Here is a 27524-nt window from a genome sequence, read left to right on the forward strand (position 1 = left end):
TTTTATCTTACCTAAGCGAATTTCAAATCGATTTGAAAGATGCTAAATATTTTTGGCATGTTATTCAAGCATTTTATTATCAAATATGTCGTATTTTTACCGTAACGTCCAAGCTGGATTCATGGATGATGATGGATCACTGAAAGTCCTGAGCGGGTCATGTTCATTGAGGTATGACAAAACACTGCAGGGTTTACGAGCTTCAGCTTACGTGTGTTCTGTTCCAATAACATACGAAGATTGTTTCGCCTAGCGCTTATACCGACTTTTATTAAAGAAGAGGTGAAGAAGTCTTTTATCAGAGAAGGTAATCTGTTAACTGATTAATCCAGACCAATTGGTGGATCTAGTGTAGTTCCGCACCCATCCGAATGTCTGTTTTCACGGTCATGCACCCCATTGTTATCAAATCTGGCATACGTAATAATAATGGCGCTTCTTCGATATACGCCCCAGATCGAAACAGTGTTTCACATGTAACCAACAAGTGTTTCCCATGAACACGATCAAATTTTATAAACGTCAAAATAAATTGTCTTTTGCATGTGGAGAGACGGATATTAGGGTTGGATGTGGTCAAAGTTGGGGTTAGGGATATCAGGGTTGCGGCAGATTATGGTTGGGGGTAGGTGGATATTAGGGTTGTGTTAGGGTATTCCAGGATTAGAGCTGGGGAAGGGGGATATTAGGGTTGGAGGTGGGTTAGGGTCAAAGTTGGTGTTAGGGTATCCCAAGATTAGGGTTGGGGATATTATGGTCGGGAGAGTGTGGAATATCGTGTCCCGCACTCCAAACCTATTCTTGGGTTGCCCTAACCCTAACACAGCTCTAGCCCCAACCCAGCTCTAACCCTAACCCTAAACCCATCCCCTAATATCCCCCCTCCCCAACCCTAATATCCCCCTCTCCTCCAACCCTAATATCCCCATTTCCTAACCCCAACCCAGCTCTAACCCTAAACCCCTCCCCTAACCCTAATATCCCCCCTCCCCGACCCTAATATCCCCCTCTCTTCCAACCCTAATATCCCCATTTCCTAACCCTAATTTCCCCCTCCCCAACCCTAATATCCCCTCTCCTCCAACCCTAATATCCCCTCTCCTCCAACCCTAATATCCCTCTTTCCCAACCCTAATATTCATCATTCCTCGAACACTAATATCCCCCCTCTCCAACGCTAATATCCCTCTCCACTCAACCCTAAAATCCTCCCTCCCCAGTCCTAATATCCCCCTCTCCTCCAACCATAATATCCCCCTTCCACAACAAAGGCAAAAAACAATTTATTTTGACGTTTATAAATTTTATTGTGTTCATGTGAAGCATTTTTTGGTGTCATGGGGAGCACTGTTTCGATCTGGGGCGTATATCGAAGAAGCTCCATAATAATGACGTCATCTCATAACAAATATGATGTCATCATCCCTTATTCCGATAGTAATGTCATCTTCAAGTAATCCTAGGTCCGCTCATTCTCACGGATGTCTGATACCGGGTTCAAATCTAGGGAATATGTATATATGTATACTCTTGTTCGAAGTCACGGAATATTAAATGTAGGCTACAGTACAATGTACATACCATAGCACATTCATATAAATGTAACACTAAATTCACCAAATCCAAATGTATATCCATGCCCAGCAATTGATGCTGTGCCTACAGCAAATACTTTGCCAGCAAGGCAGCAAATGTCTCAAGTGTATCTGGGCTCGGACTGGCTGGTTACAGATAGCAATAAGCAATGTTGTGATGGCTCTTGAATATCACAAATGTACATTCGTGACTTTGGACACATCATGCATATGCAGTCTCAAAGGTAACACCCCATATTGATTCCCATACTGTTCAAATGCTATGATGTTGGACACTAATGCTTTTTATTCATGAATATTGCATCCTACTCAGACAAACAGATGAAACAATGTATGTTATTTGATTAAAGGTATGGCGCCAATTTCCAAGACCAGGGCAGAAATAAGCTTTCTTCGACTCCTGTCTCGCTGCGAAGAACTTGCTAAAACACAAACTTCGGACTACTGGAAACTAGAAAACTACATCGCGGCATTGGAAGAAAAATTATCAAATCTCAAGAAAATAGACATCGTTGATCAACCGACATCGGACATACTTTTAGAATATTCGAAAAAAGTCGAGTTTCTCAGAAATTTCACCGATTCCCAACGCTCATCGAAACCAGCAGAGAAAAAGGTCAATGTGGAATTACTCGCGCCGTCAGCCATTAAATCGATTCCTGCCGATATCGAATATCCTGCCGGAGAACAAATACAAGCGCACGCGTCATCTCGCGCTAATATAAGCATGAGGGATGATTTGATGTTAACGTCAAAGGAAAGAGCGACTGGGCTGAGAAACAGAGGCGCGCAGTCGCCGAACCAAGGCATCACCGATGCAGGAGAGGTGCTGAAACACCATCAAAAGATGCACGAGCAGATAGCCGGTGAAATGCTGGACTTGACTCGCAGCCTGAAGCATAATATCACCGCGTCGCGGAAGGTGATTCAGGACGATCTCGAAACGTTGAACAAGTCTAACAAGCAGACCGACTCCAATCTGGGCACGCTCAAGACGGCCTCTTCGCGGCTCGAAGGCCATTTGCAGAAGGGGGCGAATTGGTGGTTGTGGATTTGTCTCGCGCTGGTCTGTGCGGTGTTTTTGTTTATGATATTTTTCATACGATTTTTTCCGAAACGATAAGTCAATGTTGATTATAGTAGTTTCTATTAGGGTTGGGTATTGAGATGTGAGAGCTGTCGAACTGATTCAAGTCGAGTAATTGCATTTGGTTGTATTTTCTGACCATGGATCTGATATTGTGTCCTCTCCCAGAAAATCATATTAATTTGGAAATTGAATGTTTCAATATCTCTGATTAGATTTGTGTCACGGCTCCAAGCGTGTGGTGCTCAAAACAGCGTAGGCATAGCTATCCGTGGGAGCAATTATTTTGGGTTTCCGGACAAATTTTTTCAGTTCTGACACAACAAATTACATGGAATTGTCGTATTCTTCATAGCAGGATAGGTTGTGGCAAAATCTGATGCCTTCAGATGCTTGGTCATTGAAAAATGTCGAAGTGTTCATTGACGTTTTATTCTCATGTAGATGATTTGGCTGACGAAGAAAATTACCGTTAATACCCATATGTGTACATAACTATATATTCTGCCCGAATCAACATTAAATATAACATGGATTGATATATTGCCTTGATATTGCTAGTATGTAAAGGCACTTAACTGAGGAATACTTCCGACTGGAGCCTTATGAAGAACTAGTTATATAGTTATGTGTATGTTATTGTAATACATAACTGAAACTCTCCATCACATCTGTCAGATAGGCTACCCGATTTACCCAACCTTAGTAATGTTTGCGGGGCTAGTCTGGTGCAATTTTTGTCTTTTGGTTAGTTTAAAGTTGCTTGTGGAGTTTTAATCAGTGTATAGATAACATTTTAAAATCAAACATTGCAATGCTATGCTTTATTTTCAATCCTGCTTTTATCATACACTATTTATTGCCTTTGACACATTGGTAACGGGAGTCTCAGGTTAACTTTTAGTGTTATGATATTTACATTGAAAGTCAATGTCATTGTCTAGGAATGTTAAGAATCCTGGCCTAGTAGACTATACCATTATTTCATTGTTGGACGGTGCCAGTCAAATTACATATGGGAATTGCAGCACGAAGCATGAGCAATGTGATATATATGATCGGTAACGTCTTATATCATTCTAAACGTGCTGTATCTATTTATTGTAATTGTAACATGCTTGTGTTAACACTGAAAATGAAAAAAAAAATTCTAAAAAGTATACACTGCTACCATACGAAAAGTATTTCATGTATTTTCTAGAAAGTCCACTGCAAGTATAATGTCATTCTTTCAGCTTCATAAATTGCATTATTGACGTTAATACCTGTTTAAATTTGCTGACTCGAATTTGATTTGAAAATTTATTACCTATTCAATTAATTGTGTGTATATGGTGGTTATTGGTTATCAAGATATTGATTCCTGCAGATCTTCAGTTCCAATAAAGTATTAGACACTGGTACCTTGATAGGTGTATTGGATAGCTGTGCGTTGTACATGCTTGAAGATCGTTGATAATTCACAAGGACAAGTTAATAATGCCGAAGCGATCTAGTAAATGGCCTTCAAACACACCTAAGAAGCAGGGTGAGTGCATGTATATTGTCCGTGGCATATTCTAGTTCCAATTTGCTTGCACGGCGCGATCTTCAAAAAGTGACCAACATTAGCCGCATTCAGTGTAGCAGATTTAGACGCCATCTATAATTCCTATTATACCTTTTCAGCCAAGATAACTTCATTCACAAAACAACAGCACTCTTCAAAGCTGCTACGTAGCAAGGATGGTCTGAAGCAGGGAAGAATAGAGGCGTTCATGGTCAAAACTTCAACTCGATCAGAACCTTTGAAGTGAATAAGTTTCATCCTGTAATGGTAGTTGCAGTTATACATGTTGACCCTTGCTTCAGAGAGACGTCTGAGAGCATCAACTCGTCAGCAATTGTGAAAGAAAAAGACCACGCAAGACCAGCTATAATCGATTTAACGAATGGTTGGTTATATCTTCAATTCATGTGAATCCATGCTATTTCTACACTATGGGATTGAAGAATTATTTGAATAAATTGTGACAGGTGCTCAGCTAATGAGAATTAACTAAACTGTCCCTCCGTCAAGCAGCTTACGCTAATTCACTTACATTAAAGACCTGATGGGAAGATAATTGATTTCTTACTGAAATAGAAAGTAAAAGTCCGAAACGTATGTAGTTTTAAAATGAAGATTTGGTGAGGGTTCATAAACTTTTAGCATATAATCAGACGTCCGTACTCTCGAGATTCCGCGGTGCATCTTCACAAGGAATGCACATCTAACATGTGACAAAAAACCAATTGACCATACAAATCGGTGGAATGTTTGCAAATATATTCTGTTTTCACGATACAGGTGATACTTCTTCAGTTGTTATGACTGTTTCACCCATAAAAGTAATGCGAAGCTATTCTAAAACTAATTTCTACTTGCAAAGTTCAAAGTGTAGCGAGTAGACCAGTTTGCCTAAAACAAATTGCTCAGCAGAAGTGGAAGAAGTCTGTTGAGTAAGAACTGCAAGTAGGCTAAACTAACTTGAGTAATCCGAAAAACCAACAGCAGTTTGATAATGACTAACTCTGTTTTTTAGTCAATATCCAATCTTCCAACTGAATCCTTGGATATAATTTTTGTTCACTTGTGATGCCCAACTGTATTGAAATGCGTCAATGGCTACCGAAGCACCTTTGAATGTCGCCTTTGAATTTAGTTGACATCAGTGATGATCCAAATGCAAAACGCATCCTATCGGTAGAAGAGTCTTCCCCTATCGACGAGATCGCAATATCACAAGCCTGCGATTCCACTCCTCCGAACCACGACGCTGACCTCAAGGATGAAATTGAATTCAACGACAGCTTTCTGGCTGCCGCTCTGAGTGACTCGTCGCCTGTGAAGAATTCGCAAAAACCGGAAGAACGCCTCCTCCCCTTTTCTCTGCCGTGTTTCAGGTACTATGCCTACAGGCTTGGCTTATAAGCGAATACGGTCAGCAAACAATCTAGAATCGTTTTAATTTTAGACTTCTCCCACTTCTTCTTCTCAGTTTTCTGATTTTCAGGAAATACTAGGCCATAAAGGGTGCACTACTTCAAAAAGAGATTGAAGAGCGCTGTGCTAGAGTATAAATTTACAACATTCTACTTCCTCTTGAGTAGGCTACCAATGCTGGTTGCTTTTACCACGTCTGGGAATCAGTAGCCTCACGAAAAATACCCGTTATGTAACTCTCAGCACTCAACATTCCCTCGTGACGATACGCTACAATGTGATTGAGGTCAGCCAGGAGAAGGATCGCGTGGAGCTGATTCTGGAAAATGTATCGACCAAAAAGAGGCTCGAATGCAAGCTTTGCGATCGTTGGTGAGTGCTTACGGAGAGCTCGTAACTACCGGCAACAATTCCGTAAACATTTCTATAAGCGATGACATCGAATTGAATTTATCCCACTCACGGCTAGACTGACATATGTTACAAAATGCCGATTCAACAGTGTGTTTTCGATGTAGCTAGACCTTAACAGTGCAATGATCAGCAATTCCTAGCACAAATCTCTGTTTAACTTGCGTAAGTAAGACTAGGGTGTTTATAGCATCATGCTATGTAGAACGATCGAATGAAATAAAATGACAGCCAGTCAAAGTAGCTCGATGAAATTTTTGTAACATTTGTCCGGAAATATCTTCATTTCTCGAGAAAAGAATGTAGCCAATGTGTTAGTCCAGTAAATCCAATTGGTTGTTTTCACAGGGCAGGCTCGCAAGTTTCCCCAGGAGACATCGTCAATATAGTTGGAAATGTGAACGATATTGACAACGGATCAATCACGATAGATCAAGAAAATAATTTGATAATCGTGCAACCCGACATTTTGCTGAGTGGTACTGCGATCTCAAATGCGATTGGTTGCAAGAGAAGAGCCGTCTTAAACGAGAGATTCAAGGTGAGAGTCATAGCTATCGTTATGACGATGGTGATACGGCGCTTGCATAATTTCATGATGTCCAGCCGGACGTATTCGAATGCTAATATAAGCCTCATTCAATTGACCTGCCTATAGGGATGGTGTGAACCTCTGAAAGGTTCAGGTTTGTGTGAACGCGAACCTTTTTGAAAGGTTCTCTGTGAATGCGAACGTGAACCTCATGACGTCATATTGCTAATTCCAGCCCTACATTTCAGTCAATTGATAGCCTTTATCAACGTACAGTACACTATACCTAGCGACGACTCGGGCCACAATGCTGAAGTACATATTGACGTTTTAAACGTCGCCAAATGTATCAACCGGGGCAATCAAATTATATAATAATCCCATAAAATCAATATCTTCTGTCGCTTTGCCAAGAATTTCGACGACGACTTGCAAGACAGTACACCTCAACGGTCTGGGCCGGACAGGACAATGTAATTGGCGTCTGAGTATTGCTACGTTGATATTGAGCAGAGTGTAAAACGTGTTTCTACTTGCTACGTATATTACCCCATTACCAAGTTATACAGCAGTAACCAACAACCCAATCGCACAGATTTGGTTTTTATGATACAATAAACGTATGAAGTCAAGATTGACCCCATACGCCTGCTAGATTTTTTACATCAAACAACGATATCAATTTCATTGATTGATTGATTGAATAAGCATAATTCGCTGACTGCAAGTAATGTATTTCGCTCTTGATGATGTTTGATTGCAGGTCCATCTCACAGCAGAGAGTCACTAAATACTCACAAGCAGAAAGCTTGCTATTTCGAGCAAGCTTTTGCAACAAAGCAAGTAAAATCTTTGAGATTGTCTGGTGCATGCTCGTTTGGTGTTGATATTTTTATGCTGCAAGCGCCATGCATAGAGTGGCCCGCAGTTGAAATGCAATAGATTTCATACAAAGATGTTATAATGAAGTGAAAATTGTAATATATGAAAAAGGTTCACAGTGCAGAACCTACCGAGGTTCGTTTGTGAACGTGAACCTCTAAATTTGTGAGGTTCACGCACAGAACGCGAACGTGAACCTCGCGTTCACAGCATCCCTACCTGCCTATTCTTCTCATGTGCACCTCACTTGATAGTTGGTACGCATTGATATTCCTGGATTATGGTTGTCATATCGTGCCTATGCAGCAGTTATACTCTTGGTCCTTATGTCATGAATTTCTGAATTGTGATCTGTAATTTACTTCCATGTTGGATACATCAACAAATGACTAGTCATATGTTCTTCCTTTAATACCATGGAAGAAGTTTTGTTTTTACATTATATTCATCTAGTTAAACCACTAACCATCACGAATCGTCGATACAGTATTAGCCTAGTCTCTGATGAATATTTCTCCGAGTGAATCAAATCTTTTCAACTTCAGAACACGGAGTTTGGAGAATCCAGAAAGTCTATGCTTGTCGGCACGATCGTTCACACCTTATTTCAAATAGCAGTAACAAACCGAGGACAGATGTCCTCTGAAAAATTGCACGAGGCGGCAAAATGCGAACTTGCTAAATTATCAATAATGCAAGACATGTATGTATCCTAGTAAATGACTTTCATCAACCTATCAGTTACTAGTATTGCACTCTGAGCAATCTGTACAAAGTTATGTTGTATTGGTGTTGTAGTATAGTAGACCTATGTGTTTAGAATTATGTGATACTTTGTGATGTGCCTAAACGCACTATTATTTTGAATGACTGTGTGAGTATATTGTTACAAGTCTGAATGCGGGTGTTATAATTGCCTCCTTGCAGTGGAATTAGATCATCCAACCTAGTCAACCATCTTCATTATATAGACTTCGAACTAAGGTTAGTTTGGATATCTAATTTTCACTATCCGTATAACGGATATATCCGTATATTTGGAATTTATCTAACCGGTTAACCATATAATAACTGCTAAGTGAGACAATCAATTTCAAGAGGTTTGCATGAAAAATGTATCGTAAAATCATAACACAGTGTTATTGTAGATCTATATGTACACACGCAGTACGAGCGAATACGACAAAAATCACGCAAATTTAATGTTCACTGCTTCTGCAACGCCCTCCTTATAAGCACAATGCATCAATTGCGGAATCCTGTAGACGGGACCGGAGTTTTGTAACAGAGTTCACATGCATTAAATGCTCTTTCTGTTTCCACAGAAGTGGGCTGATTAGTAAGCAGCGCTTCGTAGAGAGTCTAACGGTTGGCAGGTCGTTTCCCAGAATATTCAAAGACTTCATTCCTTTTGTACCATTCTTCTGTTTAGGTTTAGAGTACTGGAAGGATGAGTAGCTATACTGGAATTAATACTGACATGATAGCTCGCTCTAATTCCCCCTTGAGAAATTCACGTGATCAGGCGTGTAGCCAGCCGAAAAATAAGGGGCAGGTTGAGAAAGAGGGGGTCTCAATTTTTTTCGAATCGAGTATCAGCGGAAATCAATTACGCATTACATGATTGCGAACATTCGATGTAATTCAGTTTCCCATCGAGGGATAGGAGCCAACACATGCTAGGCCGGAGAGGGGATAGTTAGGCCAGTGATGATATCTTTCGTTCCTGGCCTATTGCAGTTGCAATTGTGTAGGCTAGCGATAATATCGTGAGCACCAAGCTAATGCAAATGCAATTGTGTAGGCCAGTGATGTTATAGTGTGCACAGGGCCTGTTGAAGATGTGATTCTCCAAGCCAGCGGAACTATGCTCGTTGAAGACGCGATAAATCAGGCCAGCGGCGATAGCCGAGCGTGTGGCAATCAATGAGCTGATTTCGTGATCATCAGCGGGAGATCGCGTCGCGTTACATTGCGCAGGGGCGCAGACGAATCTCCCTAATTGTCAACACGCTTCCGGCTTATTGGCCGTGCGCAACATGATAATACGACTTATTGAAACTTACTTTTTGCAACGATACTTTTTTATCCGGTTAACCGGCAGAATTATATCCGGATATCAGATAGAAAAAACACCTGCGGTTAATCGGTTAACCGTTATCCGGATAATCCAACCCTACTTCGAATTAAATGGTACTTTTCGATTTTGCCAGTTTACAGTGTGGATCATCGCAGTCCGATATGATGAAATCCGTCGAAGAGTTTTTCCCTCAAATCATCAAATTTCGAGATGAGTACTTAGGGGACACTCCAAAGAGCGGCAAGGGAAAGCTTGATCTGACGCTACCACAAGGTTATCGTAACGAGGCCTTGTCCGTTACCGGCGATAAACAGACCAGGCTGTCTTCCAACATAGTTCTTTCTGAGGTAAGGCCTGTAAGGTTGGAATTTCGGGATCAAATTTCTGATGTTCTGATCAGACCTCAAAAGACTTATTAGTGCCTTTGTACTGGACCCTGAATTTCTCAAAACAGCTTGATATAAGTCAAATTTGGCATTTTCAGCCAATTTGCAATACAAAAACGTTCGCCATGCGTCAGATTTTCCCTTTGAGCTAACACACCTTCAAAATTCGCCATTCTCGGCTAAATTGCAATTTCTCCTTCGCAAAAGGCTGGGGTAGATTTAGCAGAAACCCGGATGGGAATCTGGGTACGCGTTGTCCATACCTGTTTTCAGTGTGAATGTGCAATCATTTACAGACTCGGGATATCGAAGAAAACGTCTGGTCGCCGTCGTATGGTTTGAAGGGCAAGATCGATGTGAGCGGTACGTTTTTAGTCAGGAGGCACCCGGGCGCCAGATCAACCAAGGTTTTCATGCCGCTGGAATTGAAGACGGGCCGTGCTAGTCATTCCATGGAGCATCACGCACAAGTAGGTATTTGTGTTATGTTATGTTATCTCAAGCGATATCGATTCGAGTCCTGGTGGAGGTTTTTTAATGCCGAATGAAACTCACCCACCCGCTACGTTTTGACTTGACACACCGAAAACACAGATGATGGCTATGGAATCCCATTCGATCAGCTTGGGGCATATGATCGACATTTGAAGACAAATCGAATCAGTTTCGGGATTCGGACAATCATTTGAAATTTGAATACGGTTATCCATCCTAGTATGTTCTAACTACGGCTGGGCAAAATGCAGTGCCTGAGTGATATGTTACCGAATTGAGTATTATTATTTGACTCAAGCCGACTGTACGAGTATTCCTATACTTGATGACTTTTCGAATCCTAATCGTCATCCCTAGTGCTAATGTGGTAGAACCATCTCAAAATACTACGTACAAAGAGACCGCTTCCCAGGCTGGTAGCCAGGCGAAAAATAAGGAGATGGTTTTGAAATAAAAGGAAGGGGTTTCGATTTTTCGAATTTACTAGTATAGCATCAATTCATTAGGGTTTAGTACATGCGTAAATGACGATCGTACAATGTCCTCATGTTGACGATTATACGCATATGATCAGCTTGTCGACGAGTCCGGAAGTGCTGTTAATTATCGAGTGGACCCCTGATCTGTCGTGAACAATTAAAGATGCCAGCTTATCAACGCGTCGAACAATTAAATACATGCGCGCTTATCAACGCATCTTATGTAGCCTCGGCGACGATTTGCGCAAGTCAAAATGTCCGACTTTTTATGGAATATGTGCTATAATGACGCCGAGTTCAGGCGGTTCAAACCTTTACTCATTTATACCTCAAGCCTTGACACACATCGTCTGAAGGTTATGTTTAAGTATCAGCGGAAATCAATTACATACAATCGATGTCATTCAGTTTTGCGATGCCACTCTTTAATCAGAATTGCTAATCAGCATACACTTAACGGCATTGTCTCCAAGCCATCGGGAGACAGAAGCCAAAGCATGGTAGGCCCAAGACCCGGCAGTTAGGCCAGCGATGATATCTTTCACACTAGGCCTATTGCAGATGCGATTATTTAGGCCAGCAATTATATCGTGCCTCGTGCTCACCAGACCAATGCAGATGCGATTGTGAAGGTCATCGATGGTATATTGTGCACCAGGCCTATTGCAGATGCGATTCTTCAAGCCAGCGAAACTAGGCTTGTTGGAGACGCGATAAATCAAGCCAGCAACGATTACCGAGCGCGCTGCAATCAATTTCACTCAGAGGGAGATCGCGTCGCATTACATTGTGCACATACGAATCTCGCTAATTGGAAACACGCCTCTCGCTGATTGGCTTATTGAATTGCAACTGAATATTAGCGTTAGAACGGTCATTTCAAAAGGACGGGGTTTTGCGTTTAAGGTGGGGGTTTCGTGCTTCAAAAGTAGGGGGTTTCGACCCCTGAAACCCCCACCCTGGCTTAGCGCCTGCCGCTTCCGTTGAAACCATGTTACGATTCGAAATCGCATCCGAGATATAACAAGCCACCCCTTATCTCAACCCCGTTTTCTTTCGTCAGGCCGCGATCTACTCCATGTTCTCTCGGCACAGAGCCAACGACTTCCACCGCGATGGTGAACGTTTCACTTTATTTTTCTCTTTATACCCGTGTCATTACCGCGGTAACTTTCAGATAGCACGACGTTGCCCGCCGGACTTTTGCTGTACTTGAGAAGCGTGGAGCTGTCCTGCGTTCCTCTGAAACGCGCCGACGAGAGGGAACTGTTCCTCATTAGAAACGAGGTAGGCTTCCGCGACGTTCCGTGTGTGGTATTTGCGTCAACCGCTCGTCTCACAGGTGGTGTCGAGCTTGACAAAATCGCTGATGGAATCATCGGAAGGCAGTTACGGGCTGGCGCCTTTGCCACCTACTATCGATGACGAGAGAACTTGCGGGTGGTGTTCTCAACAACGCAATTGTTCTATTATCAGTCGGTAAGTGTTAGCCGCCGTTGGCTTCCTTGTGTTACTATTTGAGCGGTTTGCGACAGTCTCATTCTTTTCTCTGCTCGTTCTAAGCGAAGGCAAGCAAGCGTACAATTCCAAGTATTACCACCACTAGTGCCGGTGTTTCAAGTGGTAATATGTACTACTGATCGCGGGATACAACCCAAACAGTTTGACTTTGTGCTGTTTTTATAAGATTACAGAAATATTGTACGCAAACACAAGTACGCTTTGTTCTCGAGTGTGTTTGGCAGTCGTGAATGTTACTTACTAGAACCTTACTCGGGAGCAATGCTCCCTCTAATTTTTGACGAGTCTGCGCACACTCGCCAACTAACTGCGCAGTCCCTTGGACAACAGTGCGTAACGACTAAAAAAAGGTCATCACTAGGGCAAGTTTTTGCAACTTTTGCAAATTTTTTTTCCAGCTTCCGGCGGCTTCCTAAATACTCAGAAGATATGTAGAATGCTGTTTGAAGGAATGTTATAGTGCAACTTTTTGCGACCTTTGTCTATTTTTTTTCATGCAACTTTTTCGATTTTTCATGAAAGTATTTTCGATTTTGGTGAAATACACGGCCAAATTCGACTGAAGTACCGTAAATCAGCACTGAAGTAACGCTCTTACGGGTATTTCGGGAGCTGAGCCGCAAAGTTGACCTTTTTTTTTAGTCAACCGAGCAAAAGGTGGTCTTTTAGTGCAACTTTTGTGAAAAAATAAATGCCACTTTTTACTGCAACTTTTGTCAAAAATAAATGCAACTTTCCACGGATTTAACTGCAGCAAAAACTTGCCCTAGTCATCACTTTGGATTTTTTGTGCGCAACATAGATCTTCTGTGCGCAGAGACCTTGTCAGCACTGCGCATTTGCGCACGTGCGCAGCTTAGAGGGAACATTGCTTGGGAGCAACAGCTCGTCGTAATTGCTGTACCACTGAGCATCTTCTGTCATTTCCAACATTTTTTCGGTGTTGATGCAATAACGTTGGTTTAGTACGGAAATCAATTTTTGATACAAGAGGCCTGCTGGTACTTAGCGGCCAGCCCCAGTCCTAGTTACAGATAAAGTCAGGTCCGAGTGCCAGTGAAACCACCGAAAATAGCCCGGCACCTGCGGTATGGTGCATGGAAATCAGTATCCTGCCGCATTAGGTGACGGGAAGATATTATATTTGAGTCTGTGGGAAGCGCAGCAATTGCAGGTTACCAAGAACCAAGCGATATATACAGCCAACCCGGTGATATACAAATTCTGTTTTCCTGACTGACAATTTTCACTCATCCGTCTTAGTCACATCGATTCCTGTTGAAATTTTTGCCACGGCACGCAAATGACTGAGAAAATTGACTGCTTACTATTCATCTAGAATCGTTGCTATCGAATTGACTTTTCATGATTTAGTCAATGCGGACAACCATCAACAACACCCTTATCTTAACAGCATTGAATCATCGGAAGGGCAATCCCAACTCGGCAGAGTTCCCGGCTTCATGGATCAATTGGTGGAGATGAACACTTCCCATTTGACGGGCAAAGATTTGAATTATTTCAATCACTGGCTTACATGCACGATGCTGGAAACCAGAAAGTCAATGAAGCACGACCTTGCTCAGTACTACTGGCTGAGATCGCCGGCAGAACGGTAAATGCAATGTTCAAATCGATGGTACATATACATGTATACATGTATGTATAAATTGTATATACATTTGAATAATATATTCATTAGGGTTGTCCAAAATTTGGAAAATCTCAAAAATTATTGGTATCAATGTCTCATTTTATAGAACATTGATAAAAAACAGCAATGAGCCTGCAATAAGCTCACAGGAAAGTCGTTAAGATTTGTCGCAAATCGTTTGAAAGTAGCTGCAGACGAGCGGGTGTGCCAACGACCATAGAACGGCTACAATACTAGTAATCACGAAATCACGGCTCTTGATTGGCTAATCGGCTATGCTTCAATGATCACGACGGTGGTTAGTTCTTGAAGGAGTCTGCTAACGGCGATGATTCTGCAAGCGCATTGTCGGTTAGTTGGCAGATAATGATATAGGATTAATTTAGGAGTTGAGTTACGAAATAAATGATGATGAACAACCAACAGCTGCTTCACGTAGACTTTTATAGCATGACTGGCTTATTGTGAAGGAAACCGCCGTAGCCTAAACGTCTGTTTTGACTGGGGAAAGCACAGAACCCAAGGAGAATATTGCAAAGACGCTTGTGGCGAACGAATTTCTCGTTTCAGAAGGGATGCATCATCATTGAATACAAATATAAAGCTTAACAACGACCCTACTTGTCTGATGTTATTAGGCTCCAGTCGTGGTGTATAATTGAAGTCTTGAATGCTCCAAGGATTGGCTGAATAAGCCGTTCATGTTGGGGACTTATTAGACTCTTACAGCAAAATCAATTCACTCGTACGTGCTGTCAAAGTCGTCAAAGATGCGGCAGAAAGAGGTGTAAAGGTAAGCACACACTATGCAGGTATGACCAGCAAAAAGACAGTTTGCTTGTCCTGAATGAATCTTGAATCATTATCAGCTGCAACATTACAAATGCTGGAATCAAACCAGACATGGACATAAAATGAGCTGAAAATACATCGAAGCGGTGCGATAGGTACACTTCTTCGGGGTTCCAATATATAAGCTATCTGTTCGGCCCATATAACAGCTTCTGAGCAGATAAGATTTTGTGCGGCATCCATCTCACATATGGTGTGCTGCACCAGTTTGCGATGACTAACCTAACATACTTTACCTACGCCCTGAAAAGTAGGAGCACTAATGTAATTGCAACCATATCTGACTAGGTATTTCTCGGATTTATTTTTAGTTCTAAAAGTGCACGATCATTCGCCGTTTCACCTCTGTCATACCTGAAAAAGCTATACCAGCAAACTGTCTTTTTAATGGTCATACTGGCATAGTCTGTGCTTACCTTTACACATCTTTCTGCGGCATCATTGCCGACTTTGACAACACTTACGAGGTCATCGTTTTGCTGTACGAACTAATAAGTCCCCAGCATATACGGCTGATTCAGCCAATCCTCAGAGCATTCAAGACTTCAAATATTTACCACGACTGGAGTCTAACAAGACCAAACAAGGTAGTGTCATTGTTAGCTTTATATTTGTGTTCAATGATGACGCATCCCTTCTGAAACGAGAAATTTGGTCGCCACTTGCATAAGTGCCTTTGCAATATTTCTCCGCGTGTTCTGTGCTTTCCCCGGTCAAAACAGACGTGTAGGCTACTGCGGTTTCCTTCACAATAAGCCAGTCATGCTTTAAAAGTTTATGTGAAGCGACTGTTGGTTGTTCATCATCATGTCTTTAGTAACTCAACATGTCCTAAATTAAACTTAAATCATTATTTGCCAACCAACCTACAATGCACTTACAGAATCACCGCCGTTAGCAGACTCCTTCAACAACTAATCAGCAAGCCACCACCGTCGTGATCATTGAAGCATAGCCGATTAATCAATCGAGAGCCGCAATTTCGTGATTACTAGTCTTGTTGCCGTTCTATGCTCGCTGACACGCCCGCTCGTCGGTAGCTACTTCCAAACGCTTTGCGACAAATCTTTCACCTTCCTGTGAGCTTATTCCAGGCTCATTGTTGTTTTTTATCAATAATCTATAGCAGGGGTCACCAACCTGGTGCCCGCGAGGACCAGATGAGTGGCCCGCGAGCCTGTTCTAAAAATAGATCGAATAGCAGCATTTGCCAATATTCGTCAGATTATCACCAGTGAGCTTTTAAATATATAAATTGAGTGATTTAGCTATTGTATCCCCAAACAATTCGTAACATACCAACATGTAGTAGAATAACAAGATATCGAAGACGTAGAATAGGCCTACGGCGTACTGCTCATACAGGCGATATGACGGCATGCCATCCACGGTCTTCTTGAAAGGGTAGGGTGTTCCGTTAAGGTAGCTCAACGTCCCGGACAATGCCAAAGAAGTAAACAACATTACTATCTGGTAGCAAATTGCGGTGACGTACTAGCAGATGCAGTATGCAGACAGACAGACAGACAGACAGACATTTATTGCTTCGTCAAACATAAAAAGTTGACTGGAGGTGACGATATGGCCTATAAAGGCCTTGTTACTCGTCACCTCCATGGCAGTAAAGTAATCGAGTGCACTCATCCGAATAAATATAACACTGGACAGTCTGCAACACAGAAGAAAATAATAATCACAAATAGAAGAATGTGTATTGCCCAATGTGTATTGCATCTTTTGACACAGCTTATCTCTCTTACACTCAATGCAATTTATAGTACCATGTTTCTAACTTTCTGTAATCGATGCTGCTGTCAGGTATAATGAAATCTGTCATGTTTGGATGGTGAACAGTTAGAGATTGAAATTGTACCACTGCAAAATCACCTCCACCTCAAAGCCCACAAGGCTGCAGCAAACTTTTGGTGCCTTGTTGACACGGAAAAGTACAGTGGTGAATGCGCAGCAGCTATGAAGGTTTCAAGCTTGTTTGGTTCAACTTATCGTTGTGAATCAGCCTTTGCGGACACGACATTCATCAAAGAACAAACACAGAACACGCTGCACATCTGGAATACTCACTCAGAGTTGCAGTGTAAGTTACATACCAGAGTACAGCGCACTAGTTGATAGCATGCAATGCCAGGCCTCCCACTGACTGGTTTAGAAACAGATAACACGATGTCCAGTCTAACGTGTGACGAGATTTATTTTAAAATCTGAGCTTACAGTTGTTATATAATTTATATAAACACGGTGCGAAGTAATTCGTGATTTCTTAAAAAGTCTTAGTGGCTAGCTAGTTGAAATGAGATGTATTGATTTAAAAGACTCTCTTAGAAGTCTTACCGCTATGCGATACCTGCCCAATGCTATGAATATCAAAGCGGAAATTGTGTCTGACACGGGTAAACGGCGGGAGTAAATGGTAGCCCGTCGCTTCAATCAGTACGCAAAAGTAGCCCTTGGTTGCAAAAAGGTTGGTGACCCCTGATCTATAGAATGAGACATTGATACCCATCTTTTTTGAGATTTTCCAAATTTTGGACAACCCTAATATTCACATTGAAATAAACCCGAAACCCGATATCCGATCGGTTATGTCACGTTTGGTGATACGATTTATGATAATACAATGTTCTATCCTATTCTCTACTACTTACCACTGACGATGACCCCTGACGAGTGTCAGCCGAAAATATTTGGGATTAGTGCAGTTTTGTCATATTCTCAGGCTTCTTAATCTAGAACAGTGGTTCTTAACCTTTTTTCGTCCAGCGCCCCCTTTCAAAAATTATCGTGCTCCAGCGCCCCCTCAACTTCATATTGTAAAGAATGTAATAAAGACAATGAGTAAGAGGGAGGGCCGTAACAGCACTTCGTCAACCCCCCTAAAAACAATAGCCTTGCGCACCCATAGCGTGATAAACCGAAGTTCTGAGGGCATCGCCCCCACGAACCGCATATCGTGATTTTGATGGTCAGCAAAGTTTGTGTGGCCTGGTCGCCCTAGGTACCAAAATTTGCTATAATGCATGGTAATTACATTTATAAGTCGCTATAAACTTTTTATCCTCTCAGCCCACGTAATCAGATTTACCAGTAGCACTGAGTGATCTGTTGTATAGGAAAATAAGGGGCACGTAATTAATAATTAAACATATTCGGGCGTTCCCGCAGGTACAATTATTCGTTACCAGGGCCGTAACAGCACTTCGTCAGCCCCCCTCCCCAAACATAAAGCGTTGGTCCTGGGCCCCCATCGGGTGATAAACCAAACTTCCGGGGGACTTCGCTCCCAGAACCCCATTAGGCTGTCCGCTATTTGCTGATAGCCTATTGGGTATCTACATTGGGTGTACATTTACTGAGGGAGCTATTCTCGCCTAGACGCGCGAAGTGCGAAAAATTTCACTAATTAATGATTGAATTGGTCAATATCATCGGGAATTGCATGTAAATTGAGATCAATTTTCATCCTCTCTCTGCTCACGTAAACACATTTACCGGTAGAGCTGAGTTAGGTGCAATGTTCCCTCTAAGTTGCGCACGTGCGCAGTGCTGACACGTTCTCTGCGCACAGAAAATCTACGTTGCGCACAACAAATCCGGAGTTATTACCTTTTTTTAGTCGTTACGCACTGTTGTCCAAGGGTCAGCGCAGTGAGTTGTTGAGTGCGCGCAGACTCATCAAAACTTAAAGCGAACATTTTGAGGTTTCTTGGAAACTGTAGGGCCCGTTATCAATAATTAAACATATTCGGGCAGGCGAACCCGTTGGTATGACCTCGTTGCATGATGTTATTTCGTGACCCCCTGTCTGCAATATCAAAAAATATAGAATCGCTCAACGGGGATATCGCCCAACAGGAATATCCCTGTCGCCCAATCGTACTAAACTAAAAGACGCACACGATTTCAGATTGGTATTTCTTCACTGACATATAATTTTTCCCTGCCAGATGGAATTCGTCTTCTGGGGTTCAGATTTCCAAGACAGGAACATTCGGTGTCAGTCATTTAGGCGCCCATGGACAATTAAATCTATATGTATTTTGAAGGCTATATGTAACGAAGTTTTCGGTGTTTATTTGCTCTGAATACTCATTAAGGATATGTCCTATCACCACATCATCTACTGCGAAGCCATTTTTCTCCAGCGCCCCCCATACCGCCCCCCTGAGCCCAGCGCCCCCCATATCGCCCCCTGAGCGTTTCCGCCCCCCTTCAACATCGCCAGCGCCCCCTGGGGGGCGCTGGGGGCAAGGTTAAGAACCACTGATCTAGAACAATTACAGACACTCCTGTAGTGCGATTGAAGTTGATAACTTTGATAAAATGTATGATTTACCTAGGGAAAAGGCTGGTTCCTGTATACCCAATCTGGTGCTGGCAGGCCCCGGTAAACCGGAAGGCGAACTCAAGTATCTGCAAACATTTAAAAAGTAAACGGAGTGGTTAATATTATCCTCGCAGTATTTCACAGTGTTTCGTATTTCCAGGCATTTCGAAGGCGAAGAGGCCAGCACGAAATTCAGTAACTTTGAAGTTGGTGAGCTTGTTGTTGTCAGCGGCAAGGAGCCGATGTTTACCGCTATGGCGTCCGGCTCGGTTTATAATGTTTCAGAGCATTTCATTACAATTTCGACGGAGCGGTAAATGAAATAATGGTGTGCAGCGCCTGTTGGTTTTTTTAACTAATTAATTTTTTTTCCGTAGTTGTTTCAAAGGTTACGACGAGGAAATGAGTTATTCCATCGATCGTCGCGAATGGCCGTCGCTGAATAGCTTCACCTCGTCATTTCAAAACACATCCATTTTGATGCAAAACACGCCGACCGCCTCCAGACTGCGGCAACTGATCGTGCATTACAAGTATGCTTTTCCGCGTATTTTCCTTCGTGTTTCCACTCCTGCTAACGCCACTTTCAGGCAACCGACGTTCAAGGAAAGTTTATCGGACGTGGTGCCGGGAGAGGAGAAAGACCAGATCGCGAAGATGCTCCGGGGTTTGAACAGGACCCAGCGGCAGGCTATCAAGCGAGTTATCTTGTCCGACGATTACACGCTAGTTGTGGGTAAGTACGCCGTACTCAAGATTCTGTGTGGACGTACGAGCATGCGACAGAATAGCATGCGACACTTCATCATGTGGGCTAAAGTAAGGGTTGGGTTAGATGCATGTTTATATAAGGGATGGGGTTATACAGTCGCATGCTTAATTGTCGTGTCGCCTGCTCTAATGTCGAGCACCCGTATATTGATAATAATACATATTCGAATTTCGAGCAAATGCTGATAACCGAGTCGCATTGTTCAAATTGCGAGTCTTGTGTATAAGTGAGTGTTTGTTCATTTAATGGATCATTACACATGAAGGGTCAAAGTATTCATTATTGGTATTCAAGTTGAAGAAGACGTAATCTAAATTTCTACTCAATAGTACAATGTCAATATTCCAGGCCTAGTTTTGCCTCAAAAACTGAAAGAAGTAGAAGTAGTTTGAAATCACCGCTACTTGAGTAAGTAGCACACGTGCCTACTTAAATACTTTGAAAAAGTAGAAGAACCTTGTTAGTGACCGCCTCTGATGATTATTGTATTCGGATGTCGGCACCTAAGTGCGTAGCCTGTATGTGTTTGTGAGTCGCGATTCAAGTCCTGAAAAAGGTGTTGGTAAGTTACTTCAAAATTTGTTTAACTGATGACTCATCGGTGATGAGTCCCGAATTCGAAATTTCAAGAGTCAGGAGCGAAGTTGGAGAGTCACAAATTTGAACCTTGTGATAGTTTAAGATATAGTCGCGAAGAAATTTCTGCAACTTCCCGAACCTACACAAAATTCTCGAGGTTTTGTGGATAATATTGATTGTTTAGGATTGTAGCTTTGGTGTACTTTCTCAGGTATGCCGGGTAGCGGAAAAACCACCACAATCGTGGCGATGATTCGAATTTTGATTCTGTGCGGCTGTCGCGTTTTGGTCACGTCCTACACTCACTCTGCCGTCGACACCCTGCTCATGAAGTTGATCAAGTACAAGGTGGGAAGTTTCGCTAACAAATATGTTTTGAGACAATTCCGAAATTAATCACCGCAAATCGCTAATAGTCGCTGTTTCGTAGGTGAAATTTCTACGACTTGGACGTAAAAGACAGATCCATCCGTCCTTGCACAAGTTCTGCGAGGAAGAGATATGCGAAACGTTGAAGACTCCTGAAGAATTAAATCAGCTCTACAATGATGCGGTGTGTTCATGTTGCGAAGCTTACCCCCAATCCTGGGGATTTTCACTACACCAACTATCGCCGTGCATTATTGTTTTGCTGGGTGAAATATTCACATACCAAATCTGAATCATAGCTCGATAAAACGATGAGCGAGCCAAGCACGGCACGTTATTTATCCATAATTTCCTCGCCAACATGCCACAGCAGTGTTTCGCAAACTTTTATCGCACAATGCCACCATGGGCAACGGACAAGGTACCGGTAAACAAAATCGTGCTGCAAGGCAGTTTTACTTCCAGATCCATGGTGCTCTGTTATGGTGCTATAATTGCTTAAAATTTCAATATTCTCGTTTAACAGGCACTTGAATGCATGGTTGTTATGACTCGACTCGACTCACGATTTTCTGATGCCTCGACTTGGACCCGAGTAATTGGGCATGACTCGAACCAAGTCATATGACTCGAGACTCAGACGGCCAAGACCGTCACTTCATTGTAATTTTGAAGTATAGTTAACAAACCAACCCATTGGCATTTCGTCTATTGGTACTGATACTTTAAAATGAAACCAGAAACTGCTAAAAGTGAGGAAAATTACTATAATATTAATGCGGACCATTCGATATCACGAAAGATAGTTATAAGAAGTGGGTTTAACAACACTTTAACTTGAAACTCGCAGTCACAATGACTTGGAGTCGGACTCGAGTCATAATACCATGTCTCAGACTCGACTTGGAATCGGACTTGACTCGGTGGTGAATTGAAAATGACTCGACTTGACTCGAGTCAAAACTATATAAGTGAGATTGACTTGTGACTCGGAGCCTTGTGACTTGGTTACAACCCTGCGTGAATGTATGCGCTAAAATGACTTGGTACTCAACAAACCTTGCTGGGTAATTAATCTGTTCATCGATTGATTAGTTGTTTTAAAAAAATAATTCTTACAGTTTCCAAACAGTTTTCAATAGTACATCCCCCTCCCTTCACTCTCAGTGCCCCTTTTTTTCTCATTGCCGCCCAATCGCCAAGTTTGCAGCCCCCTTCCTCCCATTGTGCCAGACTGATAACAGCATTTGGATCTGAATCCAATTTTATACTGGATATCGCTGTGAACTGCAACTCAAACCTGATTCGGTGTCTTGACTTTGTAGCGTTTTTTTTCTTTTTTTCGACCAACTATAAATCGATGGGTATTCGTTTTCATTCCTTCCTGCTTATCTTCTTGTCTGCATACCCGCAGTTGTACTGTAATGTACTTTTTTGCCTACTTCCAATTCAGCTGTCTGTCTGTCAGGCAAAACTAGGCCTAGAATGCTTACTTTTTTACTTGCTTAGAAATCGCGTTGTGTCTTAATTTCCCTTTTTACATCACTGCTTTGCAGAGAATTGTCGGCTGTACGTGTATCGCCGCGTGTTCCCACCCGCTTTTTAGCATCGGAAACACCAAGCCCGATAGTCGACCCAAATTCGACGTCTGCATCGTCGACGAAGCCTCCCAGATATCTCAGCCATCTTGCCTCGGTCCCCTGTTCCAAGCGGAACGGTTCGTGCTTGTGGGCGACCATCAGCAACTGCCTCCGCTTGTGAGAAGCAAAAAGGCCAGGCGAGTGACTTTCTGGTCGTTTTTGTCCTGCCCCTAAGCACTGACAATCAGATATGGTCTACGTAGTCAGTGTTTGCACTCAAGTAGTAGTGCCGTGAATTTCTACTTAATTACAAGTAGAAGTCGCGATTCCAGGACATGCAAAACTACTTCAAGTTGGTAGAAAGCTCTGAAAAGTACTCGAGTAGCAATCGAGAAAGTAGTTGTAAAAAGTGGAAGGCGTCACATACTTTAGTGGTCAATCGCAGGTGAATACTTTTTACATTGTGTCTCTGCAATTAATGCAAAACGACTAATGCTGCTCCAAATAGGTGCGATTTATTAAAAATGTATTTAGTTACAATGATACATGTTCTATTTCACACACCTGTCATGACAATTTCACCCATCTCCTTGGCGAAAAGAACCATTGAGTAGAAGCGTAAGAAGTTCAAAAACATGAACGCTTAAAGTAAGCAATGCGAGCAGACCAAACCTGAGTTCTTTGTTACCTCTGCTACCTCTGAGAAAATGCATATTATTTGCGTTACAGGTCGATCGGTGCCGACGAAAGTTTATTTCGCAGACTGACGAGGCACGAAACGGCGCTGTGCTATCTCACTTTACAATATCGCATGAACAGGTATCGATACTCTAGCTTGGTTTTGTTTTAGGCGGCACACCCTTGGCGGCGTTTATCTGGTGTATCGGCCCTGATTAAGTGGCTCTCAATCATGGTGAATATGCGCTATGCAGGCACTCATACAGCACGTAATAGTGTATTGAGGATCCCCGTATTTCTGCTGGGCACGGAACCACTGAATATAATTAACTTGAAAATTATGAAATTTTGCGCAAAAATACAGGGCTCATCAGCGACAAGAATTGATTACGGTGTGCGTTGGGTTTTGATTTGACATTTTTCTGTCAGTGACGCCTGATATCAGTTTTAAACCGGCTCGTGTAACTGTGGGATTTGACTGTTTTGTCGTTCGTTACTAAACATCTATGTTCTTTTCACTTTTCTTTTTAATGTATGTCTTCTTACTTTGTTCGCTTATAATTTGTGTTTGTCGCGAAGCACAATCATGGACGTGAGCAACGTCGTGACGTACGACGGAAGGTTAGAGTGTGCGACCGAGGCTAACGCAAACGCCATTCTCGACCTGCCCAACCTCAAGACCGCTATTGACTTCGTGAAGAACGAAACGGGAGACTGGATACGCACGGTCGTGGATCCTTGTAAACCAGTTGTGTTTATCGACACGTCAGCGGTACGTACACAGAAACGCACAGGAGTGGTCAAAGACCTCGAGCACCAAAAATGAAAGTCTTCGTTACTGACCATGACCACCTGTGCCCATACATCCCAGTTCTTTTATATGTACAGTTTAGCGGCTGCTGTCATAGCTCACGTGCGGGCAAATTGTTTTCAGATCGCCGCGTACGAAATAGAAGTCGAAAAGGGACTGTGTAACAAAATTGAAGCGAAGATACTGCGAATGATCGTGAAAACGCTGCTCGTGGTATTTTGCCCGTTGCGTCCGCGGTCCGCCAATTATGACCTTATAATGCTTTTCTGTTATCAGGCCGGATGCGAACCGGGTCGTATCGGTGTGATCGCACCTTTCAGGAAGCAAGTGCAGCTGATTGAGGATTACTTGTCGGAGTTAACAGGTTACGATTGCTCCCAATTCGTCTTTTCCTGGTTATATTAAGGTGGCAGGTTGACTTTCGTGTTATTCCTCTGCTTTGAAATCAGCTGTGTTGAACATCATAAACTTGCTTTGTATTTGATGTACATCATTTCCTGATTATATTAAAATTTCAAGATCACTTTATGTGGCATTCTAGGCTTCTATGGTGATTTAAGAGCTTTAACTTTGAAATATGCAGTGTTGTACCTGCTAAACTGAAGTAGTATTCAATTCTTTTTCACCAGGATGAGCAGTTACTATTCCAGCAATAGGCTTTGTAGTCACTGTGCTAATCGTCCGATATAATATGCCTTAAAACCTATAACCGTTGTACTTGGGACAAATTAATTCTTACATGCTACTAGCTACTATACCGCCTGTGATATTTTGAAGTCCTCGGTGGCCGCCATAATTTGAATTGCCCCGTGGCTAAGGGTAACTTTTTGACCCGCAGATAACGTGGAAGTCAGCACCGTCGACAAATACCAAGGTAGGGATAAAGATGTCATCCTCATGTCCTTCGTCAGGAGTCGAAAAGAAAGCGTCGCAACAAAGGTAAGCGTCGGGTTTCTATCATTATGAGACTGAGGAATTCTTTTTATTTACATCCTTTTCCAGGATAGCGAATTACTGAACGACCATCGAAGATTAAACGTCGCGCTCACGCGAGCCAAGCGTAAGATGATTCTGATCGGTTGTCAGAAGACGCTGCGTTGCTATGAACCGTGCAATAAGTTGCTATCTTGCCTCGACGTAAAGCAAATGGTGTACTCATTACCAGCTGAAAGTGCTGGTACTTTCCAGTGATAAGTGGTTTTCTTCACTAGCGCCCAAACTGTGCGTGTGTAAATATTTCACAATTTCACATGCAATTCACTTCTATTTAAACGATTCCGTTGTTTTCTTTGAAGATATGTAATGTGATGTGAATTTCGTTGTTAGAAATGACCGCTGGTAGCGAATAAGGAATGACCTTACTATTTTTGTACTGAAACTGTTGGCACTTAAAACGGTTCTGCACATTTCGAAAATCTGCGCGAATCTAGCACACTTTTGTAACTCGTTGGTTTGTTGCTGGTGCTACATTTCAGTATTCGTACCCCGCTATTTTTCACTCCATGACACGGAAAACAATGTCATTCTTTTTACATGATCAAGAATAAACTCATTTTTGTAATATGTACAGCGTGATATTGTATTCTTCAAGATACAGTGGTTGTTCTATACAAGATAAGTTGTACCCGTTGCGTTTGCAACAGACGGACGACCTTTCTTCCAGACTGCTATGGTGTGCGTATCGCAGTCAGTCGGTCACCCTTTTTCGAGTAACAAAAATATACCCCTTCACGCCAAAAGAAATATTCTATCAACGAGAAATGTAGTTTCAATATTCGGTTTCTGCCACTGGAGTCTCGAAACCTCGGTTAGCCGTATATACTAGGGTTATCACACGTCCTCCTTTTTCAGGTTTTTGAAAATGTCCTACTTTTTGAGATTTTGTCCTCTTTTTTGAGAATTTTGGTCAGATTTACTGTGAAATTGGAGTGAGATACCGTAAATCAGCACCGGAGTATAGCTCCGGCGGGCATTTCGGGAGCTGAGCCAAAAAGATGACCTTTTTTTAGTCAATCACCTGTAAACGTGATGGAAAAAAATGTATTTTGGACGCTTAGCGAGAGAGTTGACCTCTTTTTTTAGTCAATCGATCACGAAGTGAGAAAAATTTACCATTTTCTAAATATTTTTCTCCGAAATTCTGGGTTTGAAAATTGTGAAAAAGTGTCCTCCTTTCCCGATTCCAAAATATGGTAACCCTAGTATATACTCAGTCAAAACATGCTGCACAAGGCTACGGATATTCATGAAAGTAAAACGGCATTTCTGCCAAGCTATGATCAAGCCTCGAAATGGTCACAAATCGCTTCGAATAAGTCACGGTACAGAAATAGGAAATTATTTCGAATGAATAAATAACTGGCAACATTTTTCCGTGTGGCCGATAGCAAGATACATCTTTGAACCATCCAAGTCATTATTTCTGTTATGATGTTATAGTAGTTTGTACTTGAATATTCGACTCGGAATCGAATCCCTGAGCTATTCGATTTTGCCCAGCCGTGGTACGCGGCAGTCACCGCGCGCAACGGTAAGACCCAAACAGTTTTCGCGTATGGCGTACGCGAGGTAATTTTTCCGTTTGGAATCGGCGAATCCTCACGAAAGTTTCCGACCGATGTCGTCCGGGTTCACGGCGTCTTGCAGCTTCCTTCTCCAGCGGCAAAATTCCATGGCCTCTTTGTCGAACGACATCCGAGACTTGAGCAAGTCCAGAATGGTTGAAGAGTGAGCGTCTCCCTCAGAGGATAGCACGCTGTCGCTCACTTCTCTCGTCAATCCGAAATTGGTCTGCGTCGGCTGCGTCAGCGGCATTTCTAAATCCCGGGCGAGCGTGTCGCCGTCTTTGCCTAGCCCGTCGACGGATATCAACGGGATCACGCACTCTCCTTCGACGTCGTTTCTTCCGATCAAGTCGTAATCGTAAACTGTGAAGACGATGGAAGCGCCTTCGCGATGTGCTATATCCGGCTTAACGTTGAATGTGAATTTTTGGTTGCTCCACGCGGGATTTACGGTCTTCTTCACCTGAGCCGTTTGCATAGGCGTTAACGTCGGGAAGAGTTGTTTCGGCATTAGCCTGAATGTAATGAAGTTAGCTGTAAGTCTTTTTCCATATCAAGTCAATCGATTTGATCATAGATGGGGGTAATGTCATTTGTAAACTGTAAATTCTGTTGGATAATGAAAAAACACGCTGATTAGACATAATCGTCCCTGGGTTGCGTTCAACATGATGATGAATTTAAGATAAGGTTGGGGGAAATTGCATAATTACACCGACTTCTGCGTATACATTCTTCCACGTAAGCCAGAAAGATGACAATAATATCAATGATTTAAATTTGCGATCAAATAGACCGACAGATGCTACGTATAGTGGAAGATAATTGCGAAATTTTTTTTTTCAACGGAACCGCAATGCGGCTCATTCAACGAGATTCCACACAGGGGC

The 27524-nt window shown here is 42.4% G+C and overlaps 3 protein-coding genes across 4 annotated transcripts in view; 2 read left to right on the forward strand and 1 right to left on the reverse strand.

Annotated features, from left to right (window-relative positions):
- Window positions 1-158: 158 nt before the first annotated feature.
- Window positions 159-4091, forward strand: LOC145455120 (vesicle transport protein USE1-like). 2 transcript variants are annotated; one of them, XM_080333077.1, is made up of 2 exons: window positions 159-307; window positions 1946-4091. In XM_080333077.1, the coding sequence occupies exon 2, from the start codon at window positions 1948-1950 to the stop codon at window positions 2716-2718; it is 771 nt and encodes a 256-aa protein (XP_080189203.1). In that variant the 5' UTR covers window positions 159-307; window positions 1946-1947; the 3' UTR covers window positions 2719-4091. The 2 variants fall into 2 exon arrangements, with proteins under 2 accessions (XP_080189203.1, XP_080189202.1); XM_080333076.1 differs by lacking the exon at window positions 159-307 and adding an exon at window positions 527-1819.
- On the forward strand, window positions 4069-26168 carry LOC145455133 (DNA replication ATP-dependent helicase/nuclease DNA2-like). The gene is given in 27 exon segments (XM_080333093.1): window positions 4069-4210; window positions 4351-4474; window positions 4534-4616; window positions 5367-5607; window positions 5891-6019; window positions 6407-6599; window positions 8018-8175; window positions 9686-9899; window positions 10235-10408; window positions 11976-12030; window positions 12090-12199; window positions 12255-12391; window positions 13865-13903; window positions 13905-14048; window positions 19295-19384; window positions 19442-19594; window positions 19659-19814; window positions 19872-20017; window positions 20844-20980; window positions 21063-21185; window positions 22558-22778; window positions 23311-23400; window positions 23839-24031; window positions 24194-24283; window positions 24347-24434; window positions 24909-25009; window positions 25073-26168. Coding segments are annotated over 27 exon segments (3627 nt in total). The 5' UTR covers window positions 4069-4161; the 3' UTR covers window positions 25262-26168.
- Window positions 25586-27524, reverse strand: part of LOC145455103 (BAI1-associated protein 3-like) — a 31695-nt gene continuing 29756 nt past the window's right edge. Inside the window, exon 20 of the mRNA XM_080333056.1 lies at window positions 25586-27149. Within this exon, the coding sequence (XP_080189182.1) occupies window positions 26669-27149 (481 nt within the window). The 3' untranslated portion in view covers window positions 25586-26668. The remainder of the gene's footprint in view (window positions 27150-27524) is intronic.

This window comes from Botryllus schlosseri, chromosome 14, assembly GCF_051294905.1.
Source record: "Botryllus schlosseri isolate E-star chromosome 14, Bs_hap1, whole genome shotgun sequence".
NCBI lineage: Eukaryota > Metazoa > Chordata > Ascidiacea > Stolidobranchia > Styelidae > Botryllus > Botryllus schlosseri.

Bases quoted from the DNA above. Each gene is read 5' to 3' on its own strand.
- LOC145455120 (XM_080333076.1), top strand. From the start codon at position 1,627: ATGTATATCCATGCCCAGCAATTGATGCTGTGCCTACAGCAAATACTT. The intron at 1,820-1,945 runs GTAACACCCCAT...ATTTGATTAAAG, and splicing joins ATGCATATGCAGTCTCAAAG to GTATGGCGCCAATTTCCAAG.